The sequence below is a fragment of the Leguminivora glycinivorella genome, chromosome 3, assembly GCF_023078275.1.
Source record: "Leguminivora glycinivorella isolate SPB_JAAS2020 chromosome 3, LegGlyc_1.1, whole genome shotgun sequence".
Lineage (NCBI taxonomy): Eukaryota > Metazoa > Arthropoda > Insecta > Lepidoptera > Tortricidae > Leguminivora > Leguminivora glycinivorella.
In genome coordinates this window covers 5,864,351-5,876,580 of record NC_062973.1, presented here as the reverse complement: position 1 = coordinate 5,876,580, position 12,230 = coordinate 5,864,351, and the positions used below count along the sequence as shown (strand labels likewise).

The 12,230-nt window shown below is 36.4% G+C and overlaps 2 protein-coding genes across 3 annotated transcripts in view; one reads left to right on the top strand and one right to left on the bottom strand.

The window, feature by feature from the left end:
• LOC125242601 (PH and SEC7 domain-containing protein) overlaps positions 1-8,713 on the bottom strand; it is an 80,899-nt gene extending 72,186 nt beyond the window's left edge. For both annotated transcript variants that reach the window (XM_048151396.1, XM_048151395.1), the window contains exon 1: positions 8,424-8,713. In XM_048151396.1, coding sequence (XP_048007353.1) covers positions 8,424-8,558 — 135 coding nt within the window. In that variant the 5' untranslated portion in view covers positions 8,559-8,713. The remainder of the gene's footprint in view (positions 1-8,423) is intronic.
• A 1,392-nt stretch (positions 8,714-10,105) lies between these two features.
• On the top strand, positions 10,106-12,191 carry LOC125242602 (CDGSH iron-sulfur domain-containing protein 2 homolog). Its single transcript, XM_048151397.1, has 3 exons — positions 10,106-10,308; positions 10,723-10,925; positions 11,280-12,191. Exons 1-3 carry the CDS (start codon positions 10,212-10,214, stop codon positions 11,379-11,381), a joined length of 402 nt encoding a protein of 133 aa, XP_048007354.1. The 5' UTR covers positions 10,106-10,211; the 3' UTR covers positions 11,382-12,191.
• Positions 12,192-12,230: the final 39 nt, after the last annotated feature.

Below are 12,230 nucleotides of genomic sequence, written 5' to 3'. Positions count from 1 at the left end.
TTCATATCGGCGGACCAGGGACCCAAAGTCTCAACTGCGAGCGCCGCAAACTCGTAGTCTTTGAGCAACGACGAGTATTTACGGCGCTTGAGAATTTGGGCCTGGTCAGCCGCAGCTCCGGCCTGAATGCGAGTCCCCTGAATGTGGGACTGAGCAAAAGTGTCTACACACGTTGCGTCCCACACCAGGGTCCTTCCGAGTTTCCACGGCACCAATGTTGCTCCATCGGGCCGCTTGCCGTCGTCCCTTGTCATGCCTACGGGTTCTAATACCGCAGGCACAGAGACGGTGACAAGCGCGCGACGAACCAAATCGTTAATTGTGCCGTGGCGGAACATTCGGCCGGCGCTTCGGGAACATGAGAGGCCGTGTCGGCCCAGCTGGTCCACGTCCTTTCCACAGATGCAGGTATGCGGAGCACATATTCTGGATCCAAGCCTTAAGCATATTGCTATCCTTAAGGTACTTGGATCCAGAATAGTACCGATCGCTCGCGATGGGAGAGCTTGCAGCCAGTGGCCCGACTCTGGCGCTGAAACAGCCAGTATGCGCGCACGTTCGTAATCGTTCGGGCTTTGTTCAATTATTGAGGCATGGGCTATTTTAAGACGTGGGGAGTCCCAATCCCGCTGACAATGGCGGGCAACTGGGATGTCCGCACTCGGACATGACTCACGCCAAGCCTCTCTGGCCTCCCTCAGGTTCGCCATCTCATCGTCAAGCATCGTGGAACGGTTTAAGATAATGCCGACGAGAGAAAGCGAACCGTAAGCAGAGGACAGAAAAGCAGGTAGAGCCACACTAGTCGATGTGCGAACACCCAGTCCCCCAAATCTTATAGGAAGAACCGCTTGGGCCCATGATCTGTTTTCAAAATGAATGTTCAAAATTTTTGATAAAGTGACCTGAAGGGAGGAGTCAATGGAAGAAAGGATTGATGGGAATTTCCACATTTACAACTTAAAACACGAACTGTAAAACATCTATCCATTAACATTTAAGTACTGATAGTGATACTGTATGTGTTGTGTATCGGCCATGTCAGATTTGTGATTATTTACTACACACAGTTGCAAAACAAAGAAATATACGAAGTAAAGCTAATTGAAAGTGAGTAAAAAGTATGTACTTGCCTGCCTGCTAAGCCGCGGTCCCGGGTTCGAATCCCGGTAAGGGCATTTATTTGTGTGATGAGGACAGATATTTTTGTTCCTGAGTCATGGATGTTTTCTATGTATATAAATAAGTATGTATTTATCTATATAAGTATATCGTCGCCTAGCACCCATAGCAAGCTTTGCTTAGTTTGGGGCAAGGTTAATCTGTGTAAGGTGTCCCCCAATATTTATGTATTTACTTACCCTACACTTTTAAAATGCCAAGTCTCAATATTGACTTGTTAGCACGCGCATCACTTTATTCCATGCCAGTTGTTTTCATTCCAGCTACTTTTATATTTAATAAGCAATTTTCTAAACGCGATGAAATCAAGTTCTCTATAAAGTGGAAGCCCTTTCGAGTGCAAAAGGGCGTGCAGTGCAAAGTTAAATGAAGTTTCAGGTTTCCTTTACCCTATTACGAGAAATTGTTTCGGTCGCCGTTTTGCGAAAAACATTTCGTTTTTTACTCATAGTTTGTACTTTTATTTCTTACAATCGTTTTTCTCTAACAAAACACATCTTAGACTATTCTTTATGACAATCATGTCATGGTGTAAACATACATAAGATTGAAGGCGGATAAGACGTACCAAGTTTACTGATCATATTAATTGTTTATTTATTACAGTACATCCACATCCATATTATTATTATAAATCTCTAATAAGTATGTCTATAACCTCTATACACTTGAACAGCTGAACCGATTTAGATGCCATTTGGTATTGATATAACATAGATATGTACTCCTTTAAAATGACATAGGGTATTTTTATAGCATAAATCTTTTTGATCATTATTTGAGGGTTTGAAAAAAGGTGATGGAATTTAAAGAAGACGGAATTAAAAAGTACTAATTTTAAGCATAATCTAGTTGTTTTATACATGATCATATACCTACAACACTCCAGACATGACATAAACTGCAAGTAATACAGCAAATAATAATATCAAAGGTTTAAAGAAAACCAATGAGCTCATATCAAAAATCTTACATCATCGACCATGGCATAATTTGACTATTAATTGTAAATGGTCTCAAGACATCATACTACGCGCGTTGCCTACTCAGTGTCAGTCATTAAGTTATTATGGTCTTTAATATCAAAGTGTAAAAGGGCTATTGAAATTTGCGAATGGTACTTGATAGAAGGGCTATTGGTTTTGGTGGGACTGCTCATGATGTCCGCAGTAAGTAAGGTCTGTCTAAGGGGCTTTACAAAAAAGCCTACTTTAGAGTTTTGAAAAATTCACGGTTGTTTTCAATAGACCGGGATATAGACCGTGATTGACGTGAGTGACGTGAAAACGACGGGGTGTTATAAGTTTGACGTGTCTGTCTGTAGCATCGAAGCTCCCGAACGAATGAACAGATTGAGATGAGAGAGTAGTTTTTATTGAAAGCTGAATTAATTAGTCGGGTGTAATAGACGTTTTTGATGGGAATCGGTCCGATATGTCGGGGGTTTTTTCAAAATTTAAATTTTGCGGTTAGGTTATTTTTCTTTCAGATGGCGACTGGACATAGTGTATTATAAACGTAGGACGACATTTATTAGAGTAAATATTTAATACAACTGTTACTTACTTAATCGTATTAAAATTGGTCGTTTAAAATTGCTTCTGCAAGTGCTATCTGTGCTATTAAAAATGCTGCAGAATTTGCTTGGCCTGTTTTTAACCAATACACTACAGTAAATAATTAAAAAATTAAGACATAGGTACATGTCAGTAGTTGTACAGTATAATTACTGGGATATAATGTTTATATGTTAAATATCAACTTACAGTATCTTGTTTCTTTAGGCATGTAGGTATTGACAAATACAAGTACATATATGTTATTAAATCTTGTAATCTACGGTCACGTTATGTAAGAATAAGAATATATATTAATCCATATAATGAGTGTCTAGAAGAGATTACTTTGCAGACCTGTTTTATCATAGCATTCGTATGTATGTTGGGCTTATCTTCTTCATTGCCTTACCTTAATATCGTACATAACCAATAGCCAAACGACCTTCAGACTTTCAAAAGAGCGTACTTCCATTTTAAATAAAGTTTTCATAACTCCTCTGATGCTGTAGGTATCCATGGCCGGCGGTAACCGCTTACCCTCAGACGATCACAACCACTGGTAGCATTTTTCGACCCTTTTGCGTGACATTTTGTAAGAAATTTCGATCCGATACTTTTTTTGGTCAGTCTGGTCAGACACATTTTCATTATAAGTTTAAATTATTTTACAAACCCTTGTAAAAAAATATTATACTTATTGTAGGTGCATTTTTAAAGCAATTGCTACGGAATTTATAGTGCAATTGACACAGTAAAGAAGGATTAATGTGTAACCAGTGTAACCCATAGCAACTGGCATTTAAATGCTTCATGGTAAACAGGAGGCTTTAAAAAAGGGCATTCAAGTGTGAATAATAAAAGCACTTGAGAGACAACTAAACAAAACAGACTGTTAATCTCTTTATTAAATAAATGTTGTCAGTTTATAATCTTATCATTACTGCAGTGTATGTCACTTTGACCTCTGATTGCATAACTTGCATGAAATTATATCCAGTAAGCTATGCTATGAGGCATAGCACTCTGCAGTTACATGTCGTTGTGAAGTGTAAAGCGACGAATTAAATCCAAAAGCCCGAAACTATCGTTTCGTGCATACAGATTGAGTTTCTACATTAAAAAACCGGCCAAGAGCGTGTCGGGCCACGCTCAGTGTAGGGTTCCGTAGTTTTCCGTATTTTTCTCAAAAACTACTGAACCTATCAAGTTCAAAACAATTTTCCTAGAAAGTCTTTATAAAGTTCTACATTTGTGATTTTTTTCATATTTTTTAAACATATGGTTCAAAAGTTAGAGGGGGGGGACGCACTTTTTTTCCTTTAGGAGCGATTATTTCCGAAAATATTAATATTATCAAAAAACGATCTTAGAAAACCCTTATTCATTTTTAAATACCTATCCAACAATATATCACACGTTGGGGTTAGAATGAAAAAAAATATCAGCCCCCACTTTACATGTAGGGGGGGTACCCTAATAAAACATTTTTTTCCATTTTTTATTTTTGCACTTTGTTGGCGTGATTGATATACATATTGGTACCAAATTTCAGCTTTCTAGTACTAACAGTTACTGAGATTATCCGCGGACGGACGGACGGACGGACGGACGGACGGACGGACGGACGGACGGACGGACGGACGGACGGACAGACAGACATGGCGAAACTATAAGGGTTCCTAGTTGACTACGGAACCCTAAAAATCGGTATACTCTTGGGTCGACAGTATCGACACGTTCGTTTTCCGTCACGTTCCTAAATTTGTCCGATTCTGCTTTCGTCAGCCATTCTTCATTCGTCAACTTAGTCTGCAGTCATTATCGTCTTTGACCATAATGAGTTGTTTGCCTTTTTCTTATTTCGACAATCGATTTTCGTCATTTCGTGTTTGGTCATATTCTAAGTTGGTACCGACCTAAAACTACGAAGAAACGCGAAAAACATAGATTTAGCAGCGAACATGCCGAAAGAAGATTATGACGAGTAAAGAACGAGACGGATTAAGATAAAGATGAACAACGAAATTGACCGTAATTGAGAAAGACCATCGACGATTGTGACGAATAAAGAATGGCTGACGAAAGCAGATTCGGATAAATATAGGAACGTGACAAAAAACGAACGTGTCGACCCAAGAGTACCTATACCAAAAAAAATCGCAGGATTGGATGTCATTCCTCCATACTACGTACGAGAATAAGAACCTAAGGCATTGGTTATTGAATGCCACCATACTATATGTTCCGATTGCGATTATATTAAGATTGCATGTCTTTATTTTCACTGATCTTTGGCAACATGTGCGGAATAGCTGGGACTCAGTATGTGGGACAAGGGTGCATAGCGATATGTTAGATTAAATTCATTAAATAATAGTTACAAGATCACGAAACCATAATTTTAACTAACTAAATTATTCAGTTATTCTCACAAAAATCCTAACATAAGAGTCAGACGAATGTCCCCTGCCATACACTGCAGTTGTGCTCTCCTTATTATATATAAATATAAATATTGGGGGACACCTTACACTCATCAATCTTGTCCCAAACTAAGCAAAGCTTGTACTATGGGTGCTAGGCGACGATATACATATTTATAGATAAATACATACTTATACATCCATGACTCGGGAACAAAAATCTGTGTTCATATCACAAATAAATGCCCTTACTGGGATTTCATCCCAAGATCATCAGCTTAGCAGGCAGGGTGACTAGGCCAGACGGTTGTCTTTATATGACAAAAAGAAATCACATTAAATTTGAACATTCTGATGACTCTGTATTCTGGACTGAAAATTAATATATTAATATTACCTACACTCAAATATAATTATTTTCAAGCAGTTTCAATGGCAGCATGGGCAAAATAACAGAAGAAAGTACTTGACCCCCCGTAAGAGAATATTTTACAGTTGTCAACCTTCTCATTGCATACAAGTCAAGGCGAATTCCAAGGGCAACTTAGATATGCACTGTACATTACTTGTGAGTCACAGATACTGCAGGCAGTAACTGAAATCAATGTATTTTGTTAAGTTTACATACATAAATACATTCACGCCTGTATCCCATAAAGGGGTGGGCAGACCACATGAATTTACTAAAGTCTCAGTACCACTCTTGGTTGTGTGTTGTTGTTACTTTATGTGCGAGTAAAAAATGTTTTCCCATGGCAATAAAAACCTTGATCACTTTTATAAACCAACCATGCCCCTATTTGTTATTCAAATCGTATTTGTCAAATAAAGTGTTTGTTTTTAAATATTTTTAGTCATAGCCTACAAGTTTAGCAGCAATGATGTTGATGAATATTTTAAAATAAAGATATTGGGTTGGCACAAAAGTAATGAGACACTCTACAAAACTCTATACATTTCCTTTCTTAAGTTAATTGTTTTTGATAATATTCTAGTATGTTGCAGAACATTCTAGGTACTTCTAATGTGAGGGTATATAAAGCCGCCCTATGGTTTAGTTAGATTGAAATAAAATGGACGAGCGACAAGTTCGAACACTTTACTTATACGAGTACTTGTTACCTTGTTAGGCCACAGTGCGCGGGCTGCGGCTGACAATATCAACACTGCATTGGGCGCTGGAAGTACAAGCCATGCCACGGTTTCCAGATGGTTTGACCGTTTTAAATCAGGAGACAGGAGCCTTGAAAGTCAGTCACGCTCAGGGCATGCAGGTGCATTCAATGATGATGATTTACGCCGCGAACTACAGTCGAATCCTGATGCTACTACTCGTGAATTAGCGGAAGCACTTAACTGCAGTCACCACGCTGTGGAATACCATCTGCATGAGCTTGGGTATCGAAAAGTTTTGGCTCGATGGGTACCGCACATCCTTACCGACGCCAGTCGTGCAGTCCGTGTCGACATCTGTCAATAACTTTTGCTACGACCCCGACGTAAAGAGTTTTTGACTGATCTGGTTACGGGAGATCAATCATGGATTTATTATGAGAACGATACACGTCGTGCTTTTTGGCTGCCTCGAGAAGAAACGCCACCAACTCAACCGAAGCTGAGTCAAAAGAACCGCTTGAAAGTTTTGCTTTGTTGTTTCTGGGACTCGCAAGGCATGCTGTTTCATGAACTATTACACAATGAAACTGTAAACGCTAACAAATATTCAACACAGCTCACCGAACTATCTTCTGCTAGCAAGAAAAAACGACGAAGACGAGCCACTGTAATTTTACTACATGATAACGCTCAACCTCATGTCGCATGTACCGTTAGCCAACAGCTGCAGAACTTGGGCTGGGAGACGATACCCCACCCACCTTATTCTCCAGACCTCGCACCATCAGACTTTCATTTGTTTAGAGCCCTGAAACGACATTTGCGGGGTAAACAATTCAATGATTTTTTCATGATGTACAGGTGGAGTTGAACAACTTTTTCGAGGCACAGCCATCAGAGTTCTGGGCGAAAGGCATCCAAACTTTGCCAGATCGTTGGCAAGAAGTCATAGATGCTAATGGTGATTACATCATCGACTAAGCTTTTTGTATTGTAATAATAATAAAAAATATAAAACGTAAACCAAGTGTCTCATTACTTTTGTGCCAATCCAATACATAGGTACCTTTTAGATTATGGTTTGTTACAACCAAATTTTGGTGTAAACTTCGGAACCCTAAAAAGTGATGTTTTGGTTTTAAGTTAATTTGACTTTTAGACATTTTGGGAATACGGTAATTTGAGAAGTAGGTTTAAGTCATTACAAGTTTTAGACATTATGAGACTAATCTGTATTGGCATTGCAACGTTTTAGGAATATGGTATTAAAAAATTTGGTAGTAACAACCCGTAATCACCTTTTACTGCATGCTTGCTTCCCATTACTCTTTATTTATTACTTCCTATGGCATGTTTTTCTATTGGATCTGGTCAATTTATTTTTATCATTTGACCTTCTCAATATACAGGCCATAGTCATAAACCTGCATAGACTCTTAGTTTTTTGTCATCAGCAATAATTATGAAGTTGCCTATAAATCAACAAATAGTGATATTGATCATTAATTTATTAATTTTCTGTGTTGTTTTACCTCTTTTTCAATAAAAGCTGATCTATATGTTAATAGACCTTACAGCTAGTACATTGGGTCAAAGATTCTTTTATTTATGTTTACAGTAATTTTTTTTTAATAATACTAGGAGTTTTGGAGAAATAGACGAGAGGCTTTTGCCAAAGAATGGTATATAAAAGCAAGTAAAAGAAACAAACTTATAAATGCCAAAAAGTTTTTAAAAAGTTAAGAAGAGTATGCCTATATATACATATTAGCATTAAGCATTAATTTGTAATTATTATTCATTGTTAAATTTGCAAAAACATTGATTAGTAAATATTTATAAACAAACTTCATGTTTTCGAAGAGAAATGTAAGTTATACGTAATACACTACTATGTATGCTTATGAGTAAGAGCATAAGTTGTTTGTGTGTGTAACATATGATTCATTGTATACGAGCGTAATCTTGTCGGACTAATCATTATTACATCTGAACTTTCGCAGTTTAATGAGCGTCTGGGGGGAGTAACTATGCACTGGAAAACATATACGTTCAAAATCCAATGATGATAGGTAACATCTGTGTTATGCGTAAGTATTGAACAGTATTGGAATACCTTTAAACAAAGAAACAAGTCTCTTACCTCGCCGCTACGAGCTGCAGGAGAGTTTTCTTCGATTTCGTATATAATGTGTGGCAAACCGGCTTCGCCGAGCAGTGAGAATCCAAATCCCAAATTATCACTACGGTTCAGGACCACTAGTCTTTCGTCAGCCATATTCAGTGCACAGCAGCATTGATTACCATGCACAGTAAAAAATCACTATGAACACATATAACAAACCGATGCAGAATTACAGGTAAGGATATTATAATTGATTAACGAAAAATCTTTATAAAATCATGAAGCACGATAAACGGCAGCGCACCCAACCAACCAGGGGGGGCACACTTAAGCTGGCAACAATTTTCTTTGCCGACAGCGCTCCTAGGGACAAGCGATCGAACTAAATAGGCAGCCATGTTGCTCAGATTGTCAGACTTGTCAAATTTCAAATTATTAATTTCATTGTGAACTGTGGCTCTTCAAAGTTTAGATGTTTACGCGAATTTCGAAGTTTTTCCTCGAAGTTCTTGGTTATTTGTTACTGTTATTTATTTCCGTGAAGTTTTACTTGTTTTCAACTGTTGTTTTTGGTGTTTCAACATGAGTAAAAAAAACTATTGTATCTTGTTTTAATCAGTAAAGTGATTTACAACATTATTAAACTTTTATTTCAATTATCAATGCTAGATAGATTATTTGAATTGTGATCTGTTGTTTATTTTTAAACATTGTCATAAATCGGCGGAAACATTGCTTACAAACTCGTTAGATCACAATTCAAATAATCCAAGACACGCACACAGTCTACGCCTATAAATGATACTAAACGCACACAGCTGTATGCGTATTTGCACACGTACGCACACATAGACAGCGTGTACGTGTGAAATGTCAATTTTAGTTCGAACTCCAGTGACTAGAGGCAGCACGTTCCATACATGCACATTTGACCATAGAGTTGCCACTCTTTCTCTATATACTAATAATACTCTTTGCAACCAACCAACCAAAGCGAAGGAGACAGATAGTTTACAATATTTCATTCACTCTCAACTAAACATTCATCGTCTCAATTATTTAATCGCAACGAAGCGTTATTTCATGATCCTCGAACAGCTTGGAACTACTAGGATTGTTGCCACTGTTGCCAGTAGAGGGATTTTTTTTTTGTTATATTAAGTTTTTCATTTTGGCTTTGATTTTGGTTAGGAACTTTTTTTTTTTTTTTTTTTAATCTTTATTTAAGAGCTTGTCACCGAAGTGAACATGTCGCTCCGTAAAAATCAACATACAGTTTTATTGTCTTACAATTGACTTATTCTATTACAAATAGCCTTTCTCACAAGTTGCAATAGCGCAATGGCGGAATCCGATAGCGGAGAAGCCAGAGGTTAGGAACTTAGTAGATTAGTTAATTCTATATCACGGCCTTTTTTTTTTTTTTTATTTAATTTATTGATGTAACGATAGAGTGTTTAATGTTTTAATGATGACTAATGTATTTATAATCAAGTTTAAATTATTAAGGAATTAAATGGCTTAAATAAAAAAAATAAAAATAAAAATATCACGGCCTTATTATAATGTATTTTATTTCACTTCGACAATCATTTTTTCAACGAAACCAACGAAGCATCGAGTCGAGTGTCGAATGAAAACTTGATATTTGCGAGCTGTCAGCTGTCAAACGAAATCGATTGATAAGTTAGGTGGACTGAGTCGACTCAGTCGTACGACTCGTGCGCCTGCGCTTAAGCGTACGCTTGTCGAAACTGTGGGCAATTTGAAAGTTTAAAACTTTTATTAATACTTTCTTTTGTAAAGATGTATATCGTATCAAATTTTGTGAAAGTTACTGTACCAAACTATTTAGCTGGACTACCTATACCAGATTCATTCGGCGGGTGGTTCCGTTTAGGAGGTGAGACAAAGTGTTTTTTTTTCCTTATTCGTAGAAGCAATTTTATCTCATGACTAACGGTATATCAAGAGTCGTGACAATTTATGCTGAACCTTGTAATGGTCTAATTGTCCTACTTCTAGTTGTTGACCTTGATTAAACATATAAGATTAGATAGAGCTTTGATCTCATTTAATCAAACTTTTAAAACTCAACTTCAACATAAGTACTTAACATAAAAAGGACATTATAGTGAATGCTAAATTGTAGTGCATTATTTAGCTATTTAATTTCAACTGCTCTGGTACAATACTAATACACATGATAAAAAATTCGAGGCCCAAAGATATTTTTTTATTAAAAAAAGAAATGTGAGCAATATGAAAGTAGCGAATGAGTATGAAATACACACATACATATATATTTTTATTTCAGTCAAAGATTGGCTTGCCCTGATTCCACCTACAATTGTGATTGGTGGCATCAGTTATTACTCATATCAAACTATAAAGCAAGCAAGGGCCTTCGGACGAATCAACACAATGATAAGATTAGATGAGAAGAAAGTTGTAGACTTTGTTGAAATTGAAGACATTGGTGAGAAAATGTCACTATGCAGATGCTGGAAGAGTAAAAAAGTAAGTTCTTATTTAATGTTGGTATTGGTATTACTTATTTAAATATTAAAAGACACATTTTTTTACTGAATACTGTTTGTCACAAACCATAATAAACTTACTTAGATTGGCCATACAAATTGACCACATGACAAATACCCCCCACTCCCTCCCCCTTGAGTATGAAGCTGGATCCGCCCTTGTGACCCAATTATATGATTCATGAAAATATTACGTTAGTTACATTACATAACAAAACTGTACACAATGTATATGCTTTATTGTGATAACATTATCAGATAGCATTACCATGAAGGACTGTTATTTTATGTACTTACCCTACCCAATACAATAAAAATAACCATTTTTTTACAGTGGCCTCTCTGTGATGGTGCCCATGGGCCTCACAACCGAGCTACAGGAGACAACACTGGCCCTGTTGTTATCCGCAGAGTCAAACCAGAGGAAAACAAGTAATTTTGTATTAATCCTAGCTAGCAATTTTATTATTGTATATTAGCACAATAATAATAAGCTATTCAACGCTGGGTGATATGTGATGTGATTATTTAATATACATAAGATGTATATTACTTAGTAAAAAGTAGTTACCATTTATTATAATTTCTATAGCAATAAAGTTATCACTGCACAATTCTTGCCTGTGAATCTTATTATAAGCTTAATGCTCTTGTTCAATTTGTAGACAACTATACCAACTCTATTATTAGTTTCTTATTTGTAAAAGTACAATTTTATTGCTCTTTATAAGAAAAAGTATTATTTTTCCAAAACATAGTATTATTAATAAATAATAAACATTTTTAGTATGAATCAATATGAGATAGTGAACAATTTGAATTTATTTTGTTAAGGTTTATAATATGTGATATAACGTGGTGCAAATAATTACGATTACATTCCTGTTCCTACATTGTATTATGTATACAATGTATACTGTGTTTTATAAATAAAAATATTTTCTACAGTTTTTAAGTTTTATTTACTTGAAACTAAATTATGGGTGAAAGCAGTGAAAGTATTATTTTAAACATCATAGGCTCCGAGCAGAAGTCATTTTCCGTTTTATCAAATTTCAGTTTGTTTGCATTTCACACATTGTTAATTTGTTAAACGTTTTCAGGCATTTCCCTAAACTTTTTCCTAAAATAATAAAAATCCTATACAAAAAAAAATCAACAATAAGGTAGGGAATGCCTTAAGGTATTAAGTCTGCCATTATGTACCTTTTTTATTTCGCGCCTTGGGTTACTGACCAAGTGGGTGCGTCTGAGTCTACATTATTAGGGTTCCGTTCTAGGTACG